At 43.6% G+C, this 26,798-nt stretch overlaps 1 protein-coding gene across 1 annotated transcript; it reads left to right on the forward strand.

Moving 5' to 3' along the window:
* Positions 1-598: 598 nt before the first annotated feature.
* On the forward strand, positions 599-26,798 carry TRIM42 (tripartite motif containing 42). Its single transcript, XM_043875506.1, has 5 exons — positions 599-939; positions 5,992-6,689; positions 12,130-12,953; positions 16,788-17,012; positions 26,712-26,798. Exons 1-5 carry the CDS (start codon positions 599-601, stop codon positions 26,796-26,798), a joined length of 2,175 nt encoding a protein of 724 aa, XP_043731441.1.

Here is a 26,798-nt window from a genome sequence, read left to right on the forward strand (position 1 = left end):
TATGTATGGCACTATTATTTGTAAGCACTGCACTTTGTTAATCAAATAAAGAGTTCCAGCAATGCAAAAACAGTCCAAGGAGAGGAATATCATGTCTACATTTCCAGTGCACCACACCCAGGCCTTTCGGCCCATGAAGACATACCCCTGCCTCAACTTGCCCAAGTTCCAAGGAAAGAGAAATAGCTTCTGAAATCCATCTCATAACCCCAAAGGTGCCAAACCTCCAGGATGCTCTCTGCATTGACACTCTTCTGGAGCTGGTCCTCTGGAAGCAGAGAGTGTCCATCAGCCTACGTGCCACTACCCACCCGGATCCCACCCTCCCTCCTACCCTTTATGGTGAGACATGGTGGGGAGACAGGGATTATGACATAAGCAAATGGCCTGGGGCTGATCTCTGTAAATGTCAGCCCGTGGGCTTCCCAGCAGGTACACCACCTGTGAAGGCCTCATCACAGCCAACCTCTTGCAACCTCCGAGCAGACGGGCCTCATCAGGGGGAGGAGTGGCCCCCTCCGAGGGAGAACTGGCAGCAGGATTCCAGTAGAAGGGGCCTTAAAGCGTGCGAGGAGCGGGTGCCCACCATGTAGGCGCCATGGATACTGCCATGTGCGTTTGCTCTCCATGTTGTACATGGCAGAGATGCTGTCCGCGGCTATGCTCCTGCCTGTGCTGCAAGTTCCTCTTCACCTCGGAGCGCAACTGCACCTGCCTGCCCTGCCCGTACAAAGACGAGCGCAACTGCCAGTGCTGCCACTGCACCTGCTCCGAGAACCCCAACTGCCACTGGTGCTGCTGCTCCTGGGCCAACGACCCCAACTGCAAGTGCTGCTGCACGGCCAGCAGCAACCTCAAGTGCTACTACTACGAGAGCCGCTGCTGCCGCAATGCCACCATCACCTTCCGCAAGGGCCGCCTCCGGAGCATCCGCACCTCGTGAGTGCTGCGCCGCGACGCGGGCCGCCGTGGCTCCGGAAACCGGAAACCGGAAACGGGGAGGGGGCGCCCCCGCCGACTGTGGGGACGGGGCAGGCCGGCGCTCCCGCCCCGAGTCCACCTCCTTATCTGAAAAGGAGAGCCCAAGAACTTCCTAGCAATTAATTCTAGTTACATTTTTTTTTTTCTTTAGCTGCTCAGTCATGTCCGACTCTTTGAAACCCCATGGACGGTCGTCCCGGGCTCCTCTGTCCATGGGATTTTCCCAGTCAAGAAAACTGGAGTGGGTTGCCATTTCTAGGGGATCTTCTCCACCTAGGGATCCAACCCATGTCTCTGCATTGGCAGGTGGATTCTTTACCATCTAGCCACCAGGGAAATCCCTAGTTACACTTCGTCATGGTACAAATATATCACATGGTCTTTGTATGGTGACAGATGGTAGCTAGACATCGGTGGTGATCATTTGGAAATGTACAGAAATATCAAGTCACTATGTTGTGTGTAACAGGATCTAACATAGTGCTGTGGGTCAGTTACACTTCAAAAAGAAACAAATACAGGAAAAGAGGAGATGTGTGGTTATCAGAGGCAGAAGGTGGGGATGTGGCGTTGGATGTGAAGGTCAAAAGATACAAACTTTCAGTTATAAGATAGATAGGTACCATATGTAAAATAGATCACAGTGGGAGTTTGGCATATGATGCATGGAACCCAAAGCCAGTGCTCTGTGACAACCCAGAAGGATGGGGTGGGAAGAGAAGTGGAAGGGGGGTTCAGGAGGGAGGGGACACATCTATGCCTATGGCTGATTCATGCTGATGTATGGCAGAGGCCATCACAATACTGTAAGGTGATTATCCTGCAATTAAAATAAAATAAAAATTTTAAAAAGATAGGTACTAGGGGTATCATATACAAGAGGATAAACATAATTGATGCTTCTGTCAGTTACATATGAAAGTTGTTAGGAGAACAACTCGTAAGAGTTCTTAGCATAAGAAAAATTTTTTAATGTTTTTCCATTTCTTTCATTTTTATCTGTCGGAGAAGATGGATGGTCACTAAATTTACTGTGATAATCACTTCCTGATGTTTGTAAATCAAATTATTATGTTCTACACCTTAAACATTGTTAAATGTCAACTACATCTCAATAAAATAGAAAGGGAAAGAAGAGCTAAAAAAACACTACAAATAATTTGTTTTGTACTTAATGTAACAATAAAAATATATGTTGAATGATGTTATTATTTTAAATATTTTTGTTTGCATTTCAAAATGTAGCAATAAAAATTACTTCCACTTCAAAAAAAGAATTTTGTAACACTGAAGTGAAGGTGTCCTAAACAGCCACTAACCAGTATAGACCTGAGTTCCAAACCAAGCCCCACCCCGTATGAGTGCTGAGCTCTCCTAAACCCCACCTCGCTCACCTTTACAAAATAATAATAGCTGATGCTTAGTGCAAAAACAACTTGCCAGGACCCATGTGCGTGACCCCAGGTAATCCCTGTCCCATGGCCACCACACCTATGAGGAAACTGAGCATTTAAGAGTTTGAATGACCCAAGATCACACCACTAGTAAGATGTAGTCAGAATTTGAACCCAGAGTTTGTGTGCTTAAATTAAAATTAAATTGAAATGCTGTCTTTCAAAATGCAGAGTATGGTACCTGCAGTGATTCAGGGGGTATGAGGATTAACATCGCTTTGAAATCTGTTATGTGATATAAAAATATAAATTGCTCTTCCTCTTCCTCCTCTGAACCCTTCATATCTGCAACACTTCTTAGAAAAGCAATAGCTTCCACGGGCTGCTTTTGGCCCTGTGGCCTGAATAAATACTCCAGATGGCCATGAACTGCTGCCAGCCTTCTCTTTGTTCCTAGCCAGACGTCATTGCATTGAGAGTCTCAGTTACTCACTTAGGCATTAACCCACTGTGTCAGGCACTGAACATCCTCTTCCTGCTCTGACCACAGCAGTCTCTGTCACTTTGTCTGAGGTGGCAGAGGCACACTTCTTACAGGAGAAAGACCAAAACTCAGCCCTCTAGGATGACAGCATTTGGAAAGGCAGAAAAATTGGGGCAGGCTGGAAACCTTTCAAGGCTAGAACAATCCTATGAGCAAAGGTTCAGTGAATTCAGGGAAGGATATGCTCTCTCTCACAGGTCAGCACTTAGTAGATGCTTAGTAAAGGTTACTCTCAACTCATAGACCTCTTGCAATCTTTGAGTGAATAGAGAACCCAGGGGTTCCCAATGCAAGTCCCGAAGGTCTAAGGAGCAGAAAGTAGCTTCCACACCCCTCTCTCCTCTCAACTGCCCCATTTCCTGCAAATCAGCAATGGAGCGTCTCGGAGCCATTCCAACAAGAGGGGGATGACATTGGCTTTTGGGGGGATGCTTAGACCAGGAACTCCCAAACTTTGTTTTGTATGAGAGTCACCCGGGGATCTTTACAAACTACTGATACCTGGCCCCCACCCCCAGACATTCTGATTTCATTGGCTTGGGGTAGGACCTGGACATCAGGATTTGAAAAGCCTCCCCCAACCCCAGGTGATGCTACAGTGCAGAATGGCCTGGAGGGAACAAGAAAGGAAGCCAGGAGACTTGCAGGTGATATGATGGGAACCCAAGCACAAAAGGAACAGGCCTAAATCTGAGAGCAGGCAGTCATTGTACAGGGGAGCAGAGGCCATTATCTCAACAAGAAGACCAGGCTGCTTGGCTTGGCAACTGTTTTGGCCTGGAATGATGGTCACTGAATGCCTGAGTCCAGGCCTGAGGCTTTCTGATGATGGTCAGAGATGCTACCACAAGTGTCAGGCGGCTTGTGCTAGGTACGTTGAGATATTCCTTCCATCTGGCCTCTCTTTTGGTGTCTGATCCCTGCCTCCCCTGTTCTTCATCACTGCTTCCTGCTCAGCATCTTCCTCATCCCACCTCACTCTGAGCTCATTCATCCCTCCTTGCCTTACTCATCTCCTTTTCCCACTTTCATTTTCACCTCCATGCCAGCTCCCTGGGCCATTAACACCTGTCTCCTCACTGCATTCTCTTTTCCTCTTCCCCCAACACCCTTGTCTCTCCCTCTCTCTTACTGAATTCTCTTGCTATCTCTCTTTATATTACACCCTGATTCTCAGAGTCCCACCTTATCAAACTGGAGTAATCTATCCAGCTGCCATATGTAAAACTAGCCTGCTTCTCCAGGTGACCCCTTCAGGACCTGGGCAGGAAAAATCAGAGGCTGGGAAAGCAGAGAAGGAATGAGACTGAAAACATTGAGGCTAACAGGTTTGGATACCAGCATCCAAATCTCCAAGAGAGAGCTTCCCAGGTGCCCAAGTCTCCATAGGGGCACTGTCACCAAAGGGCCACTCCATCCCAGCATGTTTGGGCGCCTTATTTTGGGAAATCACACTTGATTGTCTGGGCTCTGAGACCTAGGTCCCTGGCTAAGGGAATGGGGAAGAAGCCAGGGGCATATAGGGACTGCAAGAAGGGAAAAGTAAAAAAAAACAAAAAACAAAAAAACACAGGCACAATGTCAAATTGAACCCCCAGACATCACTAATACAGAGGATAAGAGAGAAAAGAATAGTCACAAATTAAGTATCTTATCATACTTCCATCTAATTCACTTATTTTCACAAACTGCTTCTGCCCTGATTGTAGTTTCTTAGAATATGCACTTGAATTTTACAAGTATGCACTTACTTCATCCACGGTTCTTACAATATATGATATCAGTTTCAGATATTAGATAAATGTTCAACAGACACATACAGTAGAAGCATACACTTCTCGCAGACTTGACCATTGTTTTTCTCTGCTGTGGACGTGGGCTAGCTAGGAGCAGAATGAAGTCATTACAGAGCACATTTATTGAATGCTTACTATGTCCAGGCAGTTAAGCACTTATCATGGATTATCCCATGGAGACTTTAAAATCCTCATGAAGGAAGTAGTATTGTGAGATTTGATTTATAAAGGAGGAAACTGAGGATGAGAGAGGTGATCACACATCTCAATGGTGCAACTCTAAAGCAGTGCATTCCATCATGTGCAACCTTAATGGGACTTCCACCCCCATAAGCCAGAGTTGTGGTCTGATCATTAGAACACTCAAGTTCTGGGCTTGGCTGGGAGACTGACCTCTTGGTGTCCTGGGAAGAACACTTTGCCCACCCCTGTGTTCCCTCTCACACATACCAATAATAATGATGTCGGTGCCCTCTAGGTAAAACCCACGAAGAACACACCTATAGCTGGAGGACTTTGGATTTACTGTCCCACTGAAACAAGAGGGAAATACACCATGAGCAAGTGTGAGTTGTCTCAGTAAGAAGGCATCACTAAGTTATTACAGGATTTATGCTCATGGTAGGGGAGGACACAGGGGTAAATCTCCTATTGGGTATCTTAATAAATCTTGCATAGAAGAAGGAAATAACAGGGTTGAGCCTGCTATTGGTTAAGAAAAAAAGCAGCAGTCACTGCTTTTAATCAGGACAGGGGATGTTTGGTGATTTTTGTGGTTTGGACAATGTTCTTGCTTCTGAGTTCAAACATGAGGAAGTGATTTGTTTCTGCTTTGCTTCACCACAGTCCCAGAATGGCCTTGTCTGCTGCGGGTGTTCTGTGATATTATCTATGGCCAACAGAATCCCAATACCCAGCTGAAAGTGCCTGCCCCTCTGGGCTGTTTTTCTCTTGCTCAGAAATAACAACAAGCAGTTGCATATCAGGTACAGCGTTCCAAGGACTGCTCAAAGGCCATCGAGGTATTCAGTTCCATTTTCATTTTCTCAAGAAGCCCCATCAAGTGATTCTATAATGAGGAGACAGGCAGGCAGAGGTTAACTTAGATGCGTGAGCCCACCTAAAGGATGGTGGAGGCGGGTTTAGAACCAGGTTTGTCGGACAACCCATGCTCCTCCCCATCACAGCGCGCTGCGACTCAGCGATGCACCTGTTCCTTCCGAGGGGGAGAAACGGAGGCCGCCTCCTGAGTCCGCATGTTTTCTTCTCCTTGCAGCTCCAAGACGGCGCTGCATATCGGGAGCAGCGACACGCAGCTGGAGGAGGCCAAGATGCCGACGGCCAACAGCAACCTGGTCAGCCACCTGTCGTGCCCCATCTGTGGCCGCCTGCGCCTGCACTCCTTCATGCTGCCCTGCCACCACAGCCTGTGTGAGAAGTGCCTGCGGCGGCTGCAGAAGCACGCCGAGGTCACCGAGAACTTCTTCATCCTCATCTGCCCGGTGTGCAGCCGCTCACACTGCATGCCCTACAGCCACAAGATGCAGCTGCCCGAGAACTACCTGCGCGGCCGCCTCACCAAGCGCTACATGCAGGAGCACGGCTACCTCAAGTGGCGCTTCGACCGCTCCAGCGGGCCCATCGTCTGCCAGGTCTGCCGCAGCCAGCGCATCGCCTACAAGCGCTGCCTCACCTGCCGCCTCAACCTCTGCAACGAGTGCCTCAAGACTTTCCACTCGGACGTGGCCATGCAGGACCACGTGTTCGTGGACACCAGCACGGAGGACCAGGACGAGAAGATCTGCATCCACCACCCGTCCAGCCGCATCATCGAGTACTGCCGCAACGACAACGAGCTGCTCTGCGGCTTCTGTAAGACCTCCCTCCACAGCGGCCACGACACCATCAGCCTCATCGACGCCTGCTCAGAGAGGGCCGCCGCGCTCTTCAGCGCCATCGCCAAGTTCAAAGCAGGTCCTGATCCCTTGTTCTCCCTCCACTACTCCTAGTTCAGGAACTGATGGGGGAGGTGATTTGGGAGGATCTGTTTCAGGGTAGGCAATGGCACCCCACTCCAGTACTCTTGCCTGGAAAATCCCGTGGATGGAGGAGCCTGGTAGGCTGCAGTCCATGGGGTCGTGAAGAGTCGGACAAGACTGGGTGACTTCACTTTCACGCATTGGAGAAAGAAATGGCAACCCACTCCAGTGTTCTTGCCTGGAGAATCCCAGGGAGGGGGGAGCCTGGTGGGCTGCCGTCTATGGGGTCGCACAGAGTCAGACACGACTGAAGCGACTTAGCAGCAGTAGCAGCAGCAGTTTAACAGAGAGCCTTAGCTCCAATCCACCTGGTGAAGGGGTCCAAGCCCCGGGAGACACTGAGCCAGGCTGCAAGTCAGTGGCCTGGTAGTCACATCTGGCAACTACTGCCAGCCATTTAACTCCCTGTGCCTTGGCTTTCTCAGCTGAAAAATGGGGATAATAGTGTTACCCAATGCAAGTTCATGTGCCCAGCACACAGTGAGGCCAAACAAACCATCGAAATGTTGGAGTTTGAAACAGAGAAAGATTTATTGCAGGGTCATGCAAGGAGACAGGCGGCTCCTGTCCCACCCAACTCCCGAATTCTCCAAAGGGTTTCAGCAAAGCACTTTTCTAAAGGCAGAGTAAGGGAGGGGCAAGGTTGGGTGCTGCAAACTTCTTGGTGTCTATATCCTTTGTTCTCGCAGCTGTCCACCTAGATCAGGTCACCATGTTCTTGCAAAGCTGCAACAAGACAAATGTCATTCTCTGTTCTGCAACTTTTAATCTCTATATGAATGGACTCTTGAAGATCAGAATCTTGAGAATAGGCTAGCATGTATATTTCAGGCTACGGGCAATATTCTTTTACAAAATGTGCAGAGTCAGCAGGACTAAGCACAGGTTAACAAAACACAAAGGTTAAAACGAAAGGAACAGATATAATATGGAGTCAGATTTGTTCTTCCCTGTTACAATAGTAATAACTCCCTCATTAGATGCTTGTGAGGATTAAATGAGTTACTCTATCTGAAACATATAAAAACAGATCTCACACATAGTTTGTGCATAAAGATTCTATAATCTTGGTTATAATTTTCGTAACCTTGGGCCTCATATTGCTCCTTGGAGAATGAAGGAGCTTGATCTGAAGTTCTGTGAGCCTGTCTAAGATGTTTTGTCCTTAAGGATGGATTTCTTGCAGTATTTTCCCAATTTGAAGGGGAAAAGAATTAACTGATGTTGAGAGTTAACTCGATTTTAAATTCCCCCCAAGGTTGCAAACAGTAAAGTAAATGAACTGGTAGCAAATACCCAGAAATAGCTAATAATGTTCTAGTCCACAGCTTGCTATTCCTCTGCATGCCTGCTCATGGTATATGTAAATACTACATATACCATAGTTGTAGTTTCTATAAGGGAAACTGAGTCAAGTTCTCATGATGGAACCCAGTACAATGATATTTTACAGATATCAGCAAAGAGTCCAGTAATTTCTGTGTGTATATCCACCAGGGTAGACATGAGGATCTCATTGATTCTTTTAGGCTCTTTTATTCGTGGGAATATCTTCCTTGAACAGAGGCCTACTTTACCCAAGCCTTTCAGAATTGTCTAATCTTTTCAATAATCTTATAGTAACAGCATTAAAATTCCCTCCATGGATAAGACAACTGGGATTCCAAGAAGTAATTGGCACAAGGCCCCTAGTAAATGGTGACCTAGTCTCTCTGAGTCCAAAGCCTGTGTTAACTCCACAGCATTCATTTGACAACCTACTCTGCTAAACAGTGGTCAGAATCTAGAGACAGAGAGACTGACAAACAACAGCGACCACCACCACCACCTGCGGCCTGTCCCTCTAAGAGGTGGGCTAGAGTCAAGTGACCAGGATGCCCCAGATCAGCCCAGTTCCTCCCCTGTCAGATATTTCAGTGTCCACAGAAGCATTGTCTAAACAGATGACAAGGGGGCAGCTTTCCCCTGAACTGCACAGAAAGGTTCCATTGGACAGAGAGGTGGGTCAGAGACAGACCTTGCTAATTATGCCTCTCAGGACCTCTCACCATCTTATTTCAGGAACACCTTGATTTCTCAATTGCTCCATGCCTAGAAATATGGTTTGTCAGTGGACATTTATTAATTTTGGGAACAGCACCAGGCAAGCCTTTATATTATACAGGAGTCATGTTGCCAGGCCAGTGGAAGCCCCTCTTGTTCCTACAGGGTTTTCTTAAGGTGGACCCATGGCCTGAGCTTGACTGGATTCTCCAGAGCTTGGTTTAGGGAGAGAGATGCTGCATGTAGCCCGCTATGGGCCTCACGCAATCATAGAAAGCCTGGGTCTTTAACAAAGTCCTGCTGGGATCATCTTCTCAAAGTCCAGGACACCTGAAAAACAAGACAATGAAGGGACATCGCTACAAATTCCAATGAGCCCAGCCATTGGGAAAGGGCCACCTTTGTGGCATATCCATTCAGATATAGAGGAAGAATTGAGCCTGTTCATCCTTGTTTAAAAAAAAAAAAATTTTTTTTTAACCAGGGCTCAAACTTGTTCTTAAGGACTCAATTCATTTTCAGGGAGGTGCTATAAATCTGCACTGTTAACAGATCTCCACATAATTTAAAATCAGGTGATCTGAGAACACACTTTGAGAAGCTCTGGCTCTGAAGAGAAGGTTCGGTTTGGGTTGATGCTGTGCAGTGTCTGGCTGCTTACTGGGACCAGTGGGAAGCTTTACTAACAACTGATATATGTATCCTGTCCCCATAGAAGTATAGGCTAAGCAATGAGGATTTTTCAAAACTCTCACGTAATTCTAATGTGACACCAATGTTGAGAACCACTGGCTTAAAGGGAGCTCAGAAGTTTAGTGCCTTGCCACTCAAAGTGTGGTCCAAGTCCAGCAGCATGGGAATCACTTGGGATCCTGTTAGAAATGCAGAGCCTCAGGTCCCACTCCATCAGAATCTGCACTTTTAACAAGACCCACTGAAGGTTCCCTGGATTAGATTCTAAATCTAGCTGCAGACAGTCCCACCTGATTTCCCAAGCCTCAGCTCAGCCTGATTCACTGAGCAGGTAAAGTTAATAGGTTTCTTTCTTTTATTTTTAAGTTTCCCAGGTGATTCTAGTGCTCACAGAGGGCAGAGAAGGACAACTGGGGCAATTAAAAACATAAGGCTCTGGAGTTAGGCAAATAGAATTAGGGACAGGCCCTGGTTTCTACTTCCCTGGACAGTCATTTTACCTCTCTGAGCCTTGAAGTGAAGAAGTGAAGTCACTCAGTCATGTCCGACTCTTTGCGACCCCATGGACTGTAGCCTACCAGGATCCTCAGTCCAAGGAATTTTCCAGGCAAGAATACTGGAGTGAGTTGCCATTTCCTTCTCCAGGGGATCTTCCCGACCCAGGGATCGAACCCAGGTCTCCCACATTGTAGGCAGATGCTTTACCATCTGAGCTACCAGCCTTAGTGTCCTCTATAAACGGAAATGATGTCTTCCTCATAGGAAGTTATATGAAATGTATAATAATATACGGATACGATTCAAGGTATGACACACAATGATGTATGGATTGGATCTATAATAAATGATTAATAAATAGTAGCTAATTTTAAATACAGTGCCTGAAAGAGACCTGGCTCTGAATTTGTTCTAAGAGGAGCTCTTGCAAAGTTGCATTTGGTGGGGGTGAGGGGGGGAGGGTGGGTAGTACTTCTGGTCTCTCCTCTCTTTTCTCCTCTCCTGGAACCCCTCCTTCCCCCTCATCAAGACATTTTTATCTTGTCTCTCTGTACTCTGCTCTACAGATATCTAACTAATCCCTAATAAAGCAAGGAATTTCCTATTCAAATATCTTTAACAGTGAGTAACTGCTGAAGAGTCAAAGGAATCAACGCATCATTAAGTGGAATTTCTGGGGCCCTAAGTCACAAGCAGGGCTTTCATGTGGGGAGGGCAGGGAGCATTTCTCAGCACCACTGCAATCATATCCTGATAGTCCCCTATCCAGCCCCCATCTGTATTGCTTCTCCATCCACCCTTCTGGGCCAGTGTGAGGAAGGAGGTGGGCAGAGGAAATTAGGGCTTCAGAAAGTAGACCAGAAAGCAACACTGCTGACATTCACCCTGAAGATGTTAGAGAACACGGCAGAATGGCTCACACTCAGCAAACACCTTTCCAGCACCCTACATATCCTAGTCATGGTGGTAACCAAGACAGTCATCGTCGTCTTTTCACAGTTTGCCAGAACACTAGGGTTTAATGCACATCATTGTCACAAAGGCCACCACCCACAGAGATCCAACTTACTGTGATCCAGGACCACATTACCAACCAAGATTTGGTCACCCCCATGGCTGAGTAAAATCTGGAAAGGATTATAGCCCATCAATTCACTGCAGAGTCAGCCTTTCCTAGAGAGGACCTTACCTCTAGAATAGGCCACAGAAGGTTGACCTGTATTCAATTTGCTGTCTAATGCCTAAAACCCTTTAAAACCAATGAAGTTGCCATTTCACAGACAGAGGTGGGCCATATGCTCACCCTGCCCTGGCATTCTCTGCACTGCAGTATCATTGGGTTGGTGCATTCCTGGAGCATCAGTGGCCTCTCATACTCATATCTGTATCCCTAGAGCTTAGAAAAGTAGATGATGTGGAACAGGTGTCCCATAAATGGTTGTTGAATGGTTGAGTAGACTTAAAACCCAAATTCCATGTCAAGGCTGCAGGATGAACTTGGTTTTCCTTGACTTGTAACAGCAGACCCTTTCTGGAAAGGAAGTGGGAGGTGGGGTAGGTAAGACAGGGAGTCAAAGCCCCCAGCAGAGAAAAAGGACATGTCAAAGAGAAGCCACAGCGAAGAGGAACTTTGCTGGTTTGCCACTATTGCCTAGGGCTGGGTTTTGGTGAATGAGGCAAAGCAATATTTAGAAGTAGTCATCAGAAATTTATTTCTTCTCCCACCCCTGCAAAAGCTTAGGCTTTCACATGGGGCAAATCCATCACTTTGTGACATCACCTCTTCTCAAGTCCAGCTTGCTGACAGGTGAAGTTGAGTGAAAACTAATATCAAGGGTGGCCTTGAACTTTCACCTTTAGACCCAAGGATGTAAGAATTATTAGATAGAAGTATGCCAGGGAAGGCTGGCTATCATACCCAAGGGAAATATTAGACAAGGAGGAAGAGAAGGGTGTTTGGAGAGAGGCCAGAGTCACTTTATAAACCTATGTTAGCATCTTTCAGCCCAGCAACAAGTGGTTTCCCTCCCTTTCCACCCACTTCTTTGGAGCCCAAGTTAGTATGCTCCAGTTTGCCACTGGCTTTGATATCTGGGGAAATGAAAAATTTAACTGAAGTAACTAACTTGGTTGTTTTGCAGTCCGCTATGAAATTGATAATGACCTCATGGAATTCAATATTTTAAAAAACAGCTTTAAAGCTGACAAGGAGGTAAAGCGAAAAGAGATCAGAAATGGATTTCTCAAGCTGCGCAGCATTCTCCAGGAGAAAGAGAAAACCATCATGGAGCAGATAGAGAATCTGGAGGTGTCCAGGCAGAAGGAGATTGAAAAGTATGTGTATGTCACTACCATGAAGGTGAACGAAATGGATGGCCTGATTGCCTACTCCAAGGAGGCGCTGAAGGAGACAGGCCAAGTGGCATTCCTGCAGTCAGCCAAGATCCTGGTGGACCAGATAGAGGATGGCATCCAGAGCACTTACAGGCCCGACCCACAGCTCCGGCTACACTCCTTGAACTGCATGCCCTTGGACTTCGTTGAGCTCTCTAGTGCCATTCACGAGCTCTTCCCCACAGGACCCAAGAAGGTATGTTCCTCCGGGGACTCCCTGCCGTCCCCCTACCCTCTGCACTCAGAAATGATGATCGCCAGGAAGGTCACTTTCAGCACCCACAGCTTCGACAACCAGCAGATATACCAGCGAAGCTCCTCCTTATTGTCCTTCAATGCCCCTGCCTGTGAGAAGACCAAGATAGGTCTGGAGGCCTATGGGCGAGCCCAGTCAGCTGCACCTGCCAAGCCCACAGACGGCCTCTACACCTACTGGAGCGCAGGGGTAGAAAACCAGCCTGTGCAGAATAGCAATAGCTTCCACAACTGGTACTCATTCAACGATAGCTCTGTGCAGACTCCAGGCCCAATTGTTATCTACCAGACTCTGGTGTATCCAAGAGCTGCCAAGGTAAGAAAGGCTCTGGGCCCTGTAGGAAAGATGGGAGGGTGTGAGCTATGGCATGGAGGTGGGTAGTCAGGAAAGTTTGCACTTAGCTCATTGACCACTAGGATCTGGTCACTCAGATCTGTTCCTCTGGACTCTGTGTGGTCAGTCCATTCAAAAGGGATAAGTTCCTGAAATCTTTAGAGCTTAAGATTGACTTAAACCAAACAATATATTTAACTCATAGCCAGAAATGCATCTGAAAGCCCCAATTCCACTTCAAAGGCAGCTCTCTATTGAAAGAGACTGCAATTTGGGAACCAAAGTAATTTGAAGAGACTGCTTGAAGAGGGTAATATTTCCCAAAGGAAAGCCTGTAACAGTAGAAAGAGAACAGAAATTGGAATTAGAAAAGTGGGCTCCATGATCTATCAGCTGTGATTCCTCTAAATTGCTACTTTTTCTAAAGAAACTATCTAGACTCTTCATGATTTGGAAAGACTAGAAGGATAATCCCCAATGGAATTCCAGTTCTTATCTCCTGAGATTCCGCTTTTAGTGAGGGAGGGGTATGTATCTCTCACAGACCTCTACAACTGCCATCATTCAGCATCAAGGGATGTGACTCTTCCTCGACTTTCTTGGCCTAACATGAACAAATAGCCCATCTTTTAACATTCCTTTCAAATCTAGCTGAATGAATCTAAATTGAATAGTTCATATAATGTTCTATTGGCATCCAGGGAGGAAAAAATATATTCTATGAGAGCATATCTTGCCTCCTCTTGGGGTCACTAGAGGGACAATTCCTAAGTCAACCCATGGCCTGCTTCCATGTAGCAGAGTCCAGCTTCTGTCCTCATGATCTGAGAACACTCACAAAGACACTTAACATCCTTGAAGCCTAAACTAGTGGTTCTCAAACATTAACATGCACCTGGGAATCTTGTTATTTGCAGAGTCTGCTTCAGTGGGTCTCAGTGGGGCCTGAGATTCTGCACTTCTAACAGACTTCCAGATGTTGCCATTGCTACCAATTAGCAGACCACACTTCAGTATCAAAGGATCTAGAAACAAGAAAATTAAAGGGAGAACTGACCAAGCCTTAGATTTTTGTTCTCCTGAAACATCATAATCTATGTTTTGGCATTTATAATTAACTCCAAGAATGACCTTATGTTGCAAGGTAGAACATACAGAACATATCCTCCCATGGGCTGTCAGACACAAGCAAATGTATCTATGCCCTTCACATAACAGGTTCCCACAACTAAGTAGCTGAACCTACACTTCCAAATGATACTAGATCAGCAAAACCTGCAATATATGTGACATTGTATCAGGGATTGCATTAGGTCTCATCTCCAGGCAACTCAGACCACTTGAGAGGTTGGCAAGATCTAGCTCTGGATGGGAACGACTGGTGATATCTGCCCTATACTTGGGCTTGGAGAACAGTCTCCCTATGCCACCTGTAAATGGTCCCTTGATGAATTCAAGAAAGGAATGTACACAGGAAAACTCAGTGAAGTCACTGACTCTCGAAATTGGACCTAAACCTACAGCCAGAGAGTGGTATTTGATATAAAAATATCATTTTTTATATGTTGTCACCTGAATAGGTGAAATACACCTATTTCAGGGTCATGGGATATAGTTCACACAGGAATCACAGTGCTCAGTGATACAGAAGTTGAAATCAGTGTTGGCATCTCTCTCAAGTGATGATTGACCAACAGTTCTCTTTTGCTTGGGGATATTTGTTTTTGTTTTTTTTAATTTAATTGGAGTGTAGTTGATTTACAATGATTTTTTAGTTTCAGGTTACAGCAGAGTGATTCAGTTACAAATATACATATATTCATTCTCTGTCAGATTCTTTTTCATATAGGTCATTATAGAATATCAAATACAGTTCCTTGTGCTATATAGTAGGTCCTTGTTGGTTATCTATGTTATATACAGTAGTGTGTGTGTGTTAATCCCAAGCTCCTAATTTATACCTCCACCCCTACACATTTCTCCTTTGGTAACCTTAAATTTATTGTCTCCTTTTGGCATAGGAAGTACTCTTTAAGTTAGCCTTATGAGTTGTCACTATGTATCTTAAAAATCTTAAACAGTTTTTTACAAAAACTCCATTTTATTTCTAGAAATCCCTCCTGAGGAAATGATTAAAAATGTGATGAAGATCCATGCCCCAAAGTGTTCAATGCATCATTATTAGAGTATAAAATTAGAAACAACCTAAATGTTCAACTATAGAAGGACTAAATCATTTATGCGGCAATTATTAAAATGGTGCTTTACTGAATTTTTAATGATACAGGGACATATATAAAATGTAATAAGTGAAAAAAGCAGGAATCAAAGCAATATAATCCAAATTATATAAATTTTTGTGTTTGTATTCTAAAATTGGAAAGAAATAATAATGAATTATTAACTGAACTGTGAGATTATAAGAGATGTTTATTTTCTTTCTTTCTTATACTTTTTATGTGTTTTCCAAGTTTGTATTTAAAATGAGTACATTTTGATAATCAAAAAATGTTCAAAAACTTTACACATTTATATGACTTATTAATAAGTCAAGCTTTTTACACTTCTAAAAGTGTAAATATATACAAAATAATTATAAATTAATCATACAAATTCATAGAAACTTTAAAATGTGTATACTTATAAGAGTAGTTATAAGTTTATTTTGTACACAACAACATTTTTAAATTTTTAATTGGTGGATGTTTGCTTTACAGTGTTGGTTGATTTCTGCCACATAGCGTGACTCAGCCGCAAGTATACATACATCTCCTCCCTCTTGTACCTACCTCCCACCCCACCCTCCATCCTACCCCTCTAGGTCACCACAGAGCAACTGGGCTGAGCTCCCTGTACAATAACACTTAATTTTATGAAAATGTAAATAAAATATGCAATGTTTATTTAAATATAGTTATTACAAAATATTTATATGTCAGGCACAATCTACTAATTAACATCTGTTAATATTTCTCTTCCCAAGAATTGACATTTTATGCTTTGAGTGTGAAAATACATTCTCCATTACATGAATGAGTCATTTCACCTCTTTGCGACTCTTTTGTATATAAATGAAGGGTTGAAATATATACACTTTTCAACTTCTAGTTGAAATTGCTAGATGTAACCTTTCTGAGCCTCCACTGTAAAATGCCTGCATACATGCTCAGTCACTCAGTTATGTCCGACTCTGCAACCCCATGGGCTACAGCCCACCAGGCTCCTCTGTCCATGGAATTTTCCAGGCAAGAATACTGGAGTGGGTTGCCATTTCCTACTCCCGGGGTTCTTCCTGACCCAGGGATTGAACGCACATCTCTTGTGTCTCCTGCATTGGCAGGCAGGCTTTTTACCACGACACCAACTGGGAAGCCCCCACTAGAAAATGGGATAATAAAATCTCCCTCCAAGGGAGTTGTGAGGACCCCATGAGTCAGGCAATGTCTGACACAGAAACTGATGCATAACAGGTGTTCAGTAAATGGTAGACACTTTGGTTAGTGGTGTTCAAAGGGCAAGATCACCTGCACGTAGACTGATAGGAACTGAAGCCAGAGGAGCATCTGTCTGTTCTTAAAACACTTGGTAAGCATCACGTCAGGACTCATCACCCAGCCTTTCAAGACTGTTGCACAAGGTCTTCAGCAGCTAGAGGGGCTGAAAAAAAAAAAATAGATAAAAAAATAAAAAAAATAAAAAGCAAAAAATAAATAAATAAATAAACTTACCCCATGGGGTCTACAACACAGATCTTCAAAGAAAAGAAAACTGCATGGCGTGTGCTAATACCCCACTAACACATCCATTTCTTCCTAGGTTTACTGGACATGCCCAACAGAAGACGTGGACTCTTTTGAGATGGAATTCTACGAACTCATTACTTCCCCTCCTAACAATGTGCGGACAGAGCTCTGTGGACAAATTCGGGACATAATGCAGCAGAATCTGGAGCTACACAACCTGACCCCCAACACCGAGTATCTGTTTAAAGTGCGAGCCATCAATGATAACGGTCCCGGGCAATGGAGTGACATTTGCAAGGTACTGTGCGCGTTATTTCTCAGACAGATGTTCTTGGTCCACTCTGGATGCAGCTGTCAGGACGATCGTGAGATCATGGAACTCACCCTGTGCACAGGCCCCTCTACTCCCAGAAAACTTGCTTCTCAAGGGCACAGAGAGCGCCCCTGGCCTCAACCCACTTTGCCAATGAGGCCTGAGAATCGTCACTTCAGCCTGATTCAGAAAACATTCATGCCAGGTATCAGGTTAGGATGTAGAGGTCCTGAGGAAAATAAGACATAATTCTTGCCTTCAAGGAACTCAAGGTCTAGAAAACAAATTATCTTGGTGTAAGATAGACAAAAAAAAAAAGTGACTCATTATCCCCAGTGGTGACTCAAGCAAAGATAGTGTATCAGATTTAACCAATATAAATATAGGACACATGCAATGAATAAATTTTTTAGTGTTAGTGTGTCCCATGCCATATTTAGGATATAATTATACTAAAAAATGTATTTGTTGTGTATCTGAAAGTCAAGTAGTTGCCAGTGAGCAAGCCAGGAAGGACTCCAAAAAAGGAAGGGATAAGATTATTCCTATCTTTTTTTATGATGCAAGGCTGGTTCTTCCTTGTATCTCCAGGGGAAATACATTCATGGGCATAATTTTATTGATATTCAAAGGAGAAAGGGAAAAAAAAATGCCAAGACTGCCTAGAACTATCTTACTGTACAACCATGATGGTGCTCTTAGGAATCAGAGTAAATTATATCTTAATCAGAGATCCTTTAGAAGTAAAGAGAATAAATCCATTCCTTTTGACTTTTGAAAACAAATTTATAGTACAGAGAGAGAGGACTCTCGTGAGACCACTTGCAGGCGGGACACACACCTGGTACACAAGAAAACTGGGACGTCATCAGTTTTTCTCAGCCTCTCCATCAATATCTCTCATTCTACTCCCTCCCACCCACGCCCTACTTCCGTCTCTGCTTCTGTCCAAATCTCCACCACTATTAGCTAGCCCATCATTTCTCCTCCCCTAAATTCAGCTTGCATATGGTTTTGGAGGTTTGTGGTGCAATCTGTGTGTGACCAACACAGTCTGGCTAGCTCCATGCCCTTGGACTCTGGTTAAATGTTTGCAGAAGAGAATCTGACTGGTTGCTACCTCTAGTAATAAAGGGAAGTGGGAGGAAGGGTGGGGCAGGATTGAGCTGTTGCTCCTTACACTAGAAGCAAGTCTCCCGGGGAATCAGGGGCCCTCTACTCCACCCTGATGCGCTCTTTCTGGAGCACAGCACCCCTGTGCATGCCCTCCCCCTCCATGGAGGTCAGACACTCACATGGGAAGGCAGAGTGAGTGATGAGAAATTCGCCTGGCCACTTCCCTGTTAGACCCCAGCCAGGTCCCCTGTCGCTCAGTTGCTCCACAGCCCAGTTCTTGCTGGTACCCTTCTCTCCAGAGCAAAGAACACCCACTGCTGCCGCCACATTTGACAGCATGTCCTTTTGACTATGGGTTTTTCCTTCAATCTGATTCCATCTGCCTACTCATTTTTTAGAAATTCCTCTGAAATGTCTTGCCATGAAGGGCACTCAGTAATGTTACTCATTTTTTTTTTTTTACATGTATCTTAAGTCATTTTTAGATGCAAGGAACAAAGATGTGGGTGGAGAGACCAATGAGTGTCAGCCTTCCTTAGGTAGATATTTTGTCATCCCTCTTACACTCTGAACTGCTTGAAAACAAAATTCACATTTAATTCATCTTTCTTTCTCCCACAATGCTTACCAAAGCACTGTGCATAGAGTGGATTCTTAATGGTTATTGAATGAATACACGGGTAAAAATGTGACCAAACAAATAAATATATGAAAAAATGTCTACATAAAAGAGTGAAGAAAGAAACTGATACATAAAATTAATAATTGCAAAATACTGTAAGAGGCCTTAAAGTTGTCTTGTGCTATTTTACAATCAATTGAGAAGCAACAGCCCCCTGAAACTGTTTATGTCAAGCATTTGCACTCCCTATAAGGAAAGAAAACTCATTCCAGTTTCTTTTCTTTTTAAAACAATTTCTAAATAAGCAGAGCACTAATTAATAAGTTTTTCTGGAAGCTTCATTTTTATCTGACTCACAGAGCTGCAATATAGATTTTTCCTTCAGAAGTAATTCTTCCTCCTTTGTGATTATATTAGCATTCCAGGGGAAACTCAGCTTTTCTTAACATTTGTCATGATTTGCATAAGTAAAGGCTTCAATAGCAAATGAAAATAAGATGGTGTGTTTGAATGACATTTATAAAGCTTCATAAAAGTAATGACTTCAGCTCTTTCCTATAAAATCTAAATATTTTTTCCTTCGGCATCAGTGCTATGCAGGTATTCCTGAAAGGTTTCATTTAAAATGCCATAACGAGGCAGCAGAATCATTTCTTATCCAAAATACAATATTCCCATCCTTTTGTTAAGGAAGTGAAATAACATCTTTTATATTTGATTTTCATAGTCTGCGGCTTGTTGATTTTATTTTTTAGGGATTTTATTTGCAGTCTAATACACGAAGCATGAAAATTAACTTTAACACTTTTTAAAGGTCTCATTCATTGCAGGCTGACTCTGTGTCCAACACTGTATTTTCATTATCAGTGATCATCCCAACCACTCGAAGGCAGGGAGTTACTGCCTCCAGTTTACAGAAGAGGAAACTGAGGCTCAGAGAGGGAAATTGACTGGCCTTATGTAACCTGGAGTTGAGTGGGAACCTAGGTCTCATCCAAGGCAGGAAAGCTCTTTGTCCCATGTACCATAATCAGATAACAAGATGCAGTGAAGTCTGGGCAGGGTGGGCTCAGCCTCAGGGGACCTGGCCTCACACTCTGGAAGGATTCTGTCCAATCAACAGCAGTGAGTGGGACTTTTTTTTATGAAGCAAAATCATACTTCATATTGAAAGGGTACTAGACTTGAGCAGTGAGGAGAGACATCATGCTGGCCTTGCTCACCCCTCTTGGCCCCTAGTTCACAGGTGAGAGTTTCTAACATCCAAGAGCTTCACTGATGTTTGAGAAGGAATGGAGACGTGGTTTTGGATCAACCATGTACTCTGTGGCCTCCGTCCTTCCTCCTGCTCTTCCTCTAGACCTCAGGGCACCTAACAACCACTGCCCCCGTTCTCACCCCATTGTCTCCCTCTGACTTCAAATCTCCAGGGAAGTCTTTCCATGACAAATCTAACTTTCCTCTGTGCCTTAGTTTCCTATTGCTGCTATAACAAATTGGTAGCTTAAACAATACAAATTTCCCTATTAACTCACAATTCTAGGGATCAGAGATCTAAGGTGTGAGCAGGGCTTTGTGATTTCTAGAGGCTCCAGGGGAAAATTCATTTCCTTGCGTTTTCAGACTTCAAGCAGCTGCCACATTCCTCGGCTCATGGCCTCTTCCTCTGTTTTCAATGCCAGCAACTTTAGGCTGAGTCCTCACATCATCATCTCTCTGGTTCCCTTCTGCCTCTCCCTCTTCAACTTTGAAGGACTCTTGTGGTCACATTGGATCCACTTGATGATTCAGTATAATCCCTCTATCTCTCTTTTTTTTTTTTTTTAATATTTACTTATTTGGCTGCACTGGGTCTTTGTTGCAGTACACAGGATCTTTGGTTACAGCATGTGGGATCTCGTTCCCTGACCAGGGATCGAACCCAGGCCCCTGCGTGGAGTCTTAGCCACTGGACCACCAGGAAGTCCTTAATCTCCCTATCTTAAAACCAGCTGACTAAAACCTTAATCCCCCTTTGCCATGTAACAGGGCTTCCCTAGTGGCTCAGACGGTAAAGAATCTGCTTGGATTGTGGGAGACCTGGGTTAGATCCCTGGGTTGGGAATATCCCCTGGAGGAGGGCACGGCAACCCACTCCAGTGTTCTTGCCTGGAGAATCCCATGGACAGAGGAGCCTGGCGGGCTATAGTCCGTGGGGTCACAAAGAGTCGGACAGGACTGAGCGACTCAGCACACATAGCACAGACATGTAACATGACGTTCACAGGCTCCTGGAATTTGGACATGGGCATCTTTGCAGGGGAATTTATTCTGCCTACCGCATCTGACATAGACCAGATGTCCTAGATCACATCAGGTCTGGGGATAGATATTCAGGCCCCAGAATAATCACAAACTGGTACTGTTCTGTGTCATTCCCTACAGTTCTTAAGGAAATGCACCAATCCCTGTCCCCACCCATCCTCTCAAATTCCTTCTCAGTCTGTACTTGCTCCCGCCCCTCAGCTGTGCCTCACGTGTGCTCAGGAAGCGGTCCTGCCAGCTAGGCTGCGTACCCACAGGGCTGCTTCCTTCCTGCTCCGGCTGCACTTAGGCCGGAAGTCCGGCCGCAGACCAGGGCTCCCTGGCCTTCTTGGACATGTTCAGTTTCACAAAACCCTCCTTCTGGTTTTCCTTCTGTCCCTACTGCAGACACCCTGCCTTAAGGTGACACACACACCTTCAGGGGCTGGGATTAGAGGATAATTTGAGTGACCAACACTAATACACATTCGAAATAACTACCCCGAAGCTACCCGCTCACTCACCCACGTACTCACAGTGACTCCATGCCCTGAAATGAAGTTGAAGTGGTTTATATGCTCTGTCTCCTTAGAATTCATCATTTTCCAAAGGGCCCCTTGATGGTTCATGTAAATAGAACCCTATTGGTCCCTTCCTATTTTCCCTGCCAATAAGTTAGAACCCTGGAATGAGTATAATTTAGGCTCAAACCTAATCTATCATTTTTTAACCTCACACATAGAAGGTGGAATTAGTCAGATACCTCAATCCATGGTCCATTACCAACATGGGTCTATGTAAGGCCCTTTTCTTTTTGTTTGTTTGATTTTTTTGTATTAGGGGGTGCTTTTGTTCTTGAGAGCTATGTTTTATTGGGCAAAAAATCTTAGGACTTCAAGCCCTTTCTTATTTATGTATTTAATTCCTTTTGTGACTATTCCTCCCTAAATATCTGTTCCAGTATGTTTTCTGTGCATCTTGTTGCTTTTATGTGTTGTTACATGGTATGTATTGTTTTGAATGTGTTATTAATTTGCACAAACAGCGTGGTGTTACATAACTTATTGTGTCTTACCTTTTTACTCTGAACACTGTTTTTATGAACCACCCATGTTGTCGGGCACATTTAGCCCCTAACTCTTAACACTGCCCCATCCTTTACAATGAGCTGGTGTTCACCAGGTTTTACCTGTTTACTCAGCAGAATAGACTCTCAGGTGACCTCTAATAATGCTCAGTGAACAGCCTTATTCATATTTCGTGGGTGGGATGGGGATGTGAGACTTTCTCTGGGACATATTATTAGTTTACTAGGGTTGTCACATAAAACGTTACTGACTAGTTGGCTTAAACAACAGAAATGTATTGTCTCACTGTTCTGGAAGCCAGGAGTCCAAGATCAAGGTATTGGAGGGTCTGGTTTCTTCTGAAACCCTTCCCCATGGTTTGCAGATATCTACTTTCTCCCCACCTTCTCCCTGTGAGAAAAGACTCACAGGGTCTGTTATCATTCAAGTGCACCTTGGGTGTGTCTGTGTGCCCAGACTTTCTCTTCTATAAAGATAATCACACTGGATTTGTTGTTGTTCAATCACCAAGCCAAGCCTGACTCTCTGTGATCCCAAGGACTGTGGCACACCAGGCTTCCCTGTCCTTCACTATCTCCTGGAATTTGCTCAAGCTCATGTCCGTTGAGTCAGTGATGCTATGTAACCATCTCATCCTCTGCCCTTCTCCTCTCCACCCCCTTCTCCTCCTGCCTTCAATATTTGCCAGCATCAGGGTCTTTTCCAGTGAGTCAGCTTTTTGCATCGGGTACCCAAAGTATTGGAGCTTCAGCTTCAGCATCAGTACTTCTGAGTATTCAGAGTTGATTTCCCTCAGGATTGACTGGTTTGATCTCCTTGCTGTCCAAGGAACTCTCAAGAGTCTTCTCCAGCACCACAATTCAAAAGCATCAATTATTTGGCATTCAACCTTCTTTATGGTCCAATTCTCACATCTGTACATGACTACTGGAAAAACAATAGCTTTGACTATATGGACCTTTGTCAGCAAAGTGATGTCTTTACTTTTTAATACACTGTCTAGGTTTGTTAAGACCCTCCATAATGACCTCATTTTAACTTAATCAACTCTTTGAAAGTCCTGTCTCTAAACACATCACATTCTGAAATACTGGGAATAGGACTTCAACATAAAAATTTTCAAAGGACACAATTCAGCCCTTATCAGACATATACCATGAGTGAAATTGCTGGGGATAGAGTGTGTGTGTACTTGATCTGACTGGATGCATGTACATTCCATAAGGAGTGAATGAGGGGCCCTATATCCTAGACCCCACCTAGCCCATTACCATTTTGCTAGCCCGAGAGGTATAAAGAGCTGTCTCCTTATTATTTAAAATTTCATTTCACATGCTTGTTTTCAGGATTCCTTCTTCTGCAGATAGCCTGCTAAATATCATGTACTCATTCTTCCATTGCATTTTTCTTTTTCTAGATGATTTGTAGTATGACCTTATATATTCTAGATCATGATTTTAGATACTGCTAATATCTTCTCAGCTCTGACATTTGTCTACTAACTTTGTTCATTGAGTACTTCATGAAACAGCAGAAATCTTCCGTTTTGATGTGATCAGTGTCACCAGTTATTTTTTTCATGGTTTGACCTTTTGAAGTTTTGTTTAAAAAGTCCTTAAGAAGGCTTAGATCACAAAGGTAATCTTCCACATATTCTTTTATTAACTTTAGTTTCACCTTTCAAATTTAGGACTTTAATCCATCCAGAGTTCACCTTTGTGTGTAGGGCTAGGTATGTATGTTCTCCTTTTTTTGGACATTGAATGGGCCAGTTTTCCCAATATCATCTACCTAGCAATATCCTCTCCATTAGAACACAAAAAAGATGCCATATGACCTTATATTAAATTGCCATATATTTAGAGGCATTTCTCTGAGCTCTCTGCTGTATTCCATCGGTCTGTTTGCTCTTATGTCAGTACCACATTACTTGTTGATTTCAGTTTTGTGCTATGTCTTAATGAACTGCTAAGGTAAGTCTCCCTATTGTCCGTCTTTCTTTTTTAAGGTCTGTTTAGTTAATCACAGAAATGTTGTCCTTTACATGAACCATGAAAATTAATGCTTTTTAAAGGTCTCATTTATTGAAGGCCAACTCCATTTTGGAGAAAGTAAATTGAATTCCTAAAGAAAAACAAAGAAAGATAAAACAAGTAGAATTCAGTTGGGGAGGCACTGAGTCTCTAACTTTGAAACAATTAATATTTTTGTAATATTTCTGATTTTTGTTCAAATCACCTCCTGTGTGTTTTATTAAGGTTTTAAAATTCTTCTTGTAGAGGTACTACATGTTTCTGGTTAAACTATATATTTTACAGACTTGGTGTATATTATTAATGTTATTTTTATTTAATTATATTTTACAATGTATTGCTGGCTTAGGAAAAAAACTGCTGTGTTGATAGGTTAATCCTGATACCAGCAATCTCAATAATCTCTCTGAGATTATTCTGAGAGTCTATCTGTTGATTCTGCTTTTTTCCCCAAGCATAAGATCATACCAGCTATAATGATAGTTTTATCTCTTTCCTTACAATTCTTGAACACTGGTTTCTTTTTCTTTCCTTGTACCTTTGGCCAGGGCGAGTGGTCCTGTAGAAGTAAGTGGCAGCTGTAAGGTTGATGTCCTTGTCTTATTCTTATTCTTATTTCTAATCTTAATGTTTTTGCATTGAACCCTGATGGTTTTTTTATTTAGTCTTTGTGATGTATAATCTTTATTAAGTTAAGGAATGTTCTTTCTACTTTTAAATTTTTGAGAGCTTATGCAACTTTATAATTTTTTATATCATTTAAGATAATCATGTGATTTTTCTCTTCTAGGCATTAATGAAATAAATCACATTATTTTTTCTGATGTTAAACTCTAATTCATGGCATAAACCCCTCTATGATCATGATGCATTATTTTTATAATATACTTGGCTTTAGTTAGCTCATATTTTGCTTTGGAGTATTGCATCTATGATCATATATGAACCGGACCAATACTGTTTTGCTTACGTGGTTTTATCTGCTTCTGGAACCAATATTTTACTAGCTTGATAAAATGAGGTAGGAAACTATTGCTCTTTTTCTATTTTCTAAAACTACTCTTTTTCAAAATTTTGACAGAATTGATTTGGAAAGCCATCTGAGGTTTGGGGCTGGGGAAGGTCTATCAGCTATCATCTCAATGTCTTTAGTATCTCAAGTTCTCTTCTGTTTCTTCCGTCCTATTTCATCTGATCCTCCTGTTCACAGATACACCTCAGTCCCCACTGCCCCATTCACATGTCATACTCAGTCTTTATCTCTGAAGATCCTGTCCTTTAAGACAGAATTTAAATCCTCTATTTTTATGAGTCAATTCCCAACCTGTCACAACACTGTTATTTCTTCCTCACTGCCCCCAATAGCTCTGTGTGTGTATCTTACACATTTATATAACCCTTATCAGGGTTATCTCCACGTATTATTTCCATTTTTATCTAGGTATGGGTAATCTAACACCATACATATAATCTTTATCTTGCATGAAGCCCTGTTTTCTCTAAAACTAAAAATAAATTTTGCAAAACTAGAGAGCATAATGGTAATAGTGTCTATTTTTTGTCCTTTCCCTTTGAATACAAACATAAAAATCTTACATAGACAGACTTTGTGCTTTGTATAAACATTTCTCTTCACAATCCAAACTGCACCCCCACTCCCCCCACTCCACCTCCCCCATGAGTCCTGATCCATCGAGACTGAGCTCATTGATCCTGTGCGCTGTCTATCACACCCAGATTTTGACCTCACTCCCTAAATGCCTTGTCGGTAAATGTGTATTAGGAAGGAACAGAAATGCCACCAGAGCAAGATCTGGGTAAGTCCATCACCCTCAAGGTAAGGCATAGAGCTCCACATCTAAGCTGAGTCAGTGAGACTTCTAGGAAAGTCCTGCAACCCAATGCAAGCTGCCTTTTCTAGGGAGCACTGACTATGCACTGTGGTCAGGGATAGTATGAAACATAAAAGAGAAACAGTTGGCAGATGTACAAATTATAGTTCTATTCACCTTTCATTCAATTTTCTAAGACACTTCTCTGTACCACATCCAATGTTGGCAATACAGAGATGAAAGACCGTCGTTGCCTCCACATCCCAATCAGGGTGCTCACACTCTCGTAAGAAAATGAAACACACTTGCTGAAATGTGCAAATGATGAGCTGTGACCAAAACAGTTTCCAGGGGTTGGGTGGGGAGCACCCTGGGGCTACTCTCTGGTGAAGCCCAACCCAATAATCGGCACTCAGTCCCATGAGCTGCCTTAAAGAAGTGGGACCTTCTCTGTGAAATCCCAAACCCACCACATACTAGCTATGAGACTTAGGAAATCTACCTGGTTATTCTGAGCCTCAGTTGTTGTTTTTTTTTTTTTTTTTTTTTGGTCTTTGAAATGGGATTGATGGCACCTGCCCCATGTGATTGTCGACATGACGAGCTAATCAGATAATGTGTGCAGTGTCTGGCCTGCTGCAGAGGCCAGGCTTCTGGGAGCTGCTGTGTCCCTTGTGGTTGGTACCAGGGCTCTCTGCTTCTGATTGCAGGTGGCAACACCAGATGGGCGTGGAAAGAACCGAGCTAAGTGGGGCCTGCTGAAGAATATCCAGACTGCCCTCCAGAAACGCTTCTGA

This window comes from Cervus elaphus, chromosome 19 (assembly GCF_910594005.1).
Source record: "Cervus elaphus chromosome 19, mCerEla1.1, whole genome shotgun sequence".
In the NCBI taxonomy this organism is placed as follows: domain Eukaryota; kingdom Metazoa; phylum Chordata; class Mammalia; order Artiodactyla; family Cervidae; genus Cervus; species Cervus elaphus.

Excerpts from the sequence above, each read along its gene's own strand:
- TRIM42 (XM_043875506.1), top strand. The coding sequence starts at position 599 with ATGGATACTGCCATGTGCGTTTGCTCTCCATGTTGTACATGGCAGAGA. Across the intron at positions 940-5,991 it reads CTCCGGAGCATCCGCACCTC|CTCCAAGACGGCGCTGCATA; the intron begins GTGAGTGCTGCG and ends TTCTCCTTGCAG. Across the intron at positions 6,690-12,129 it reads CATCGCCAAGTTCAAAGCAG|TCCGCTATGAAATTGATAAT; the intron begins GTCCTGATCCCT and ends GTTGTTTTGCAG.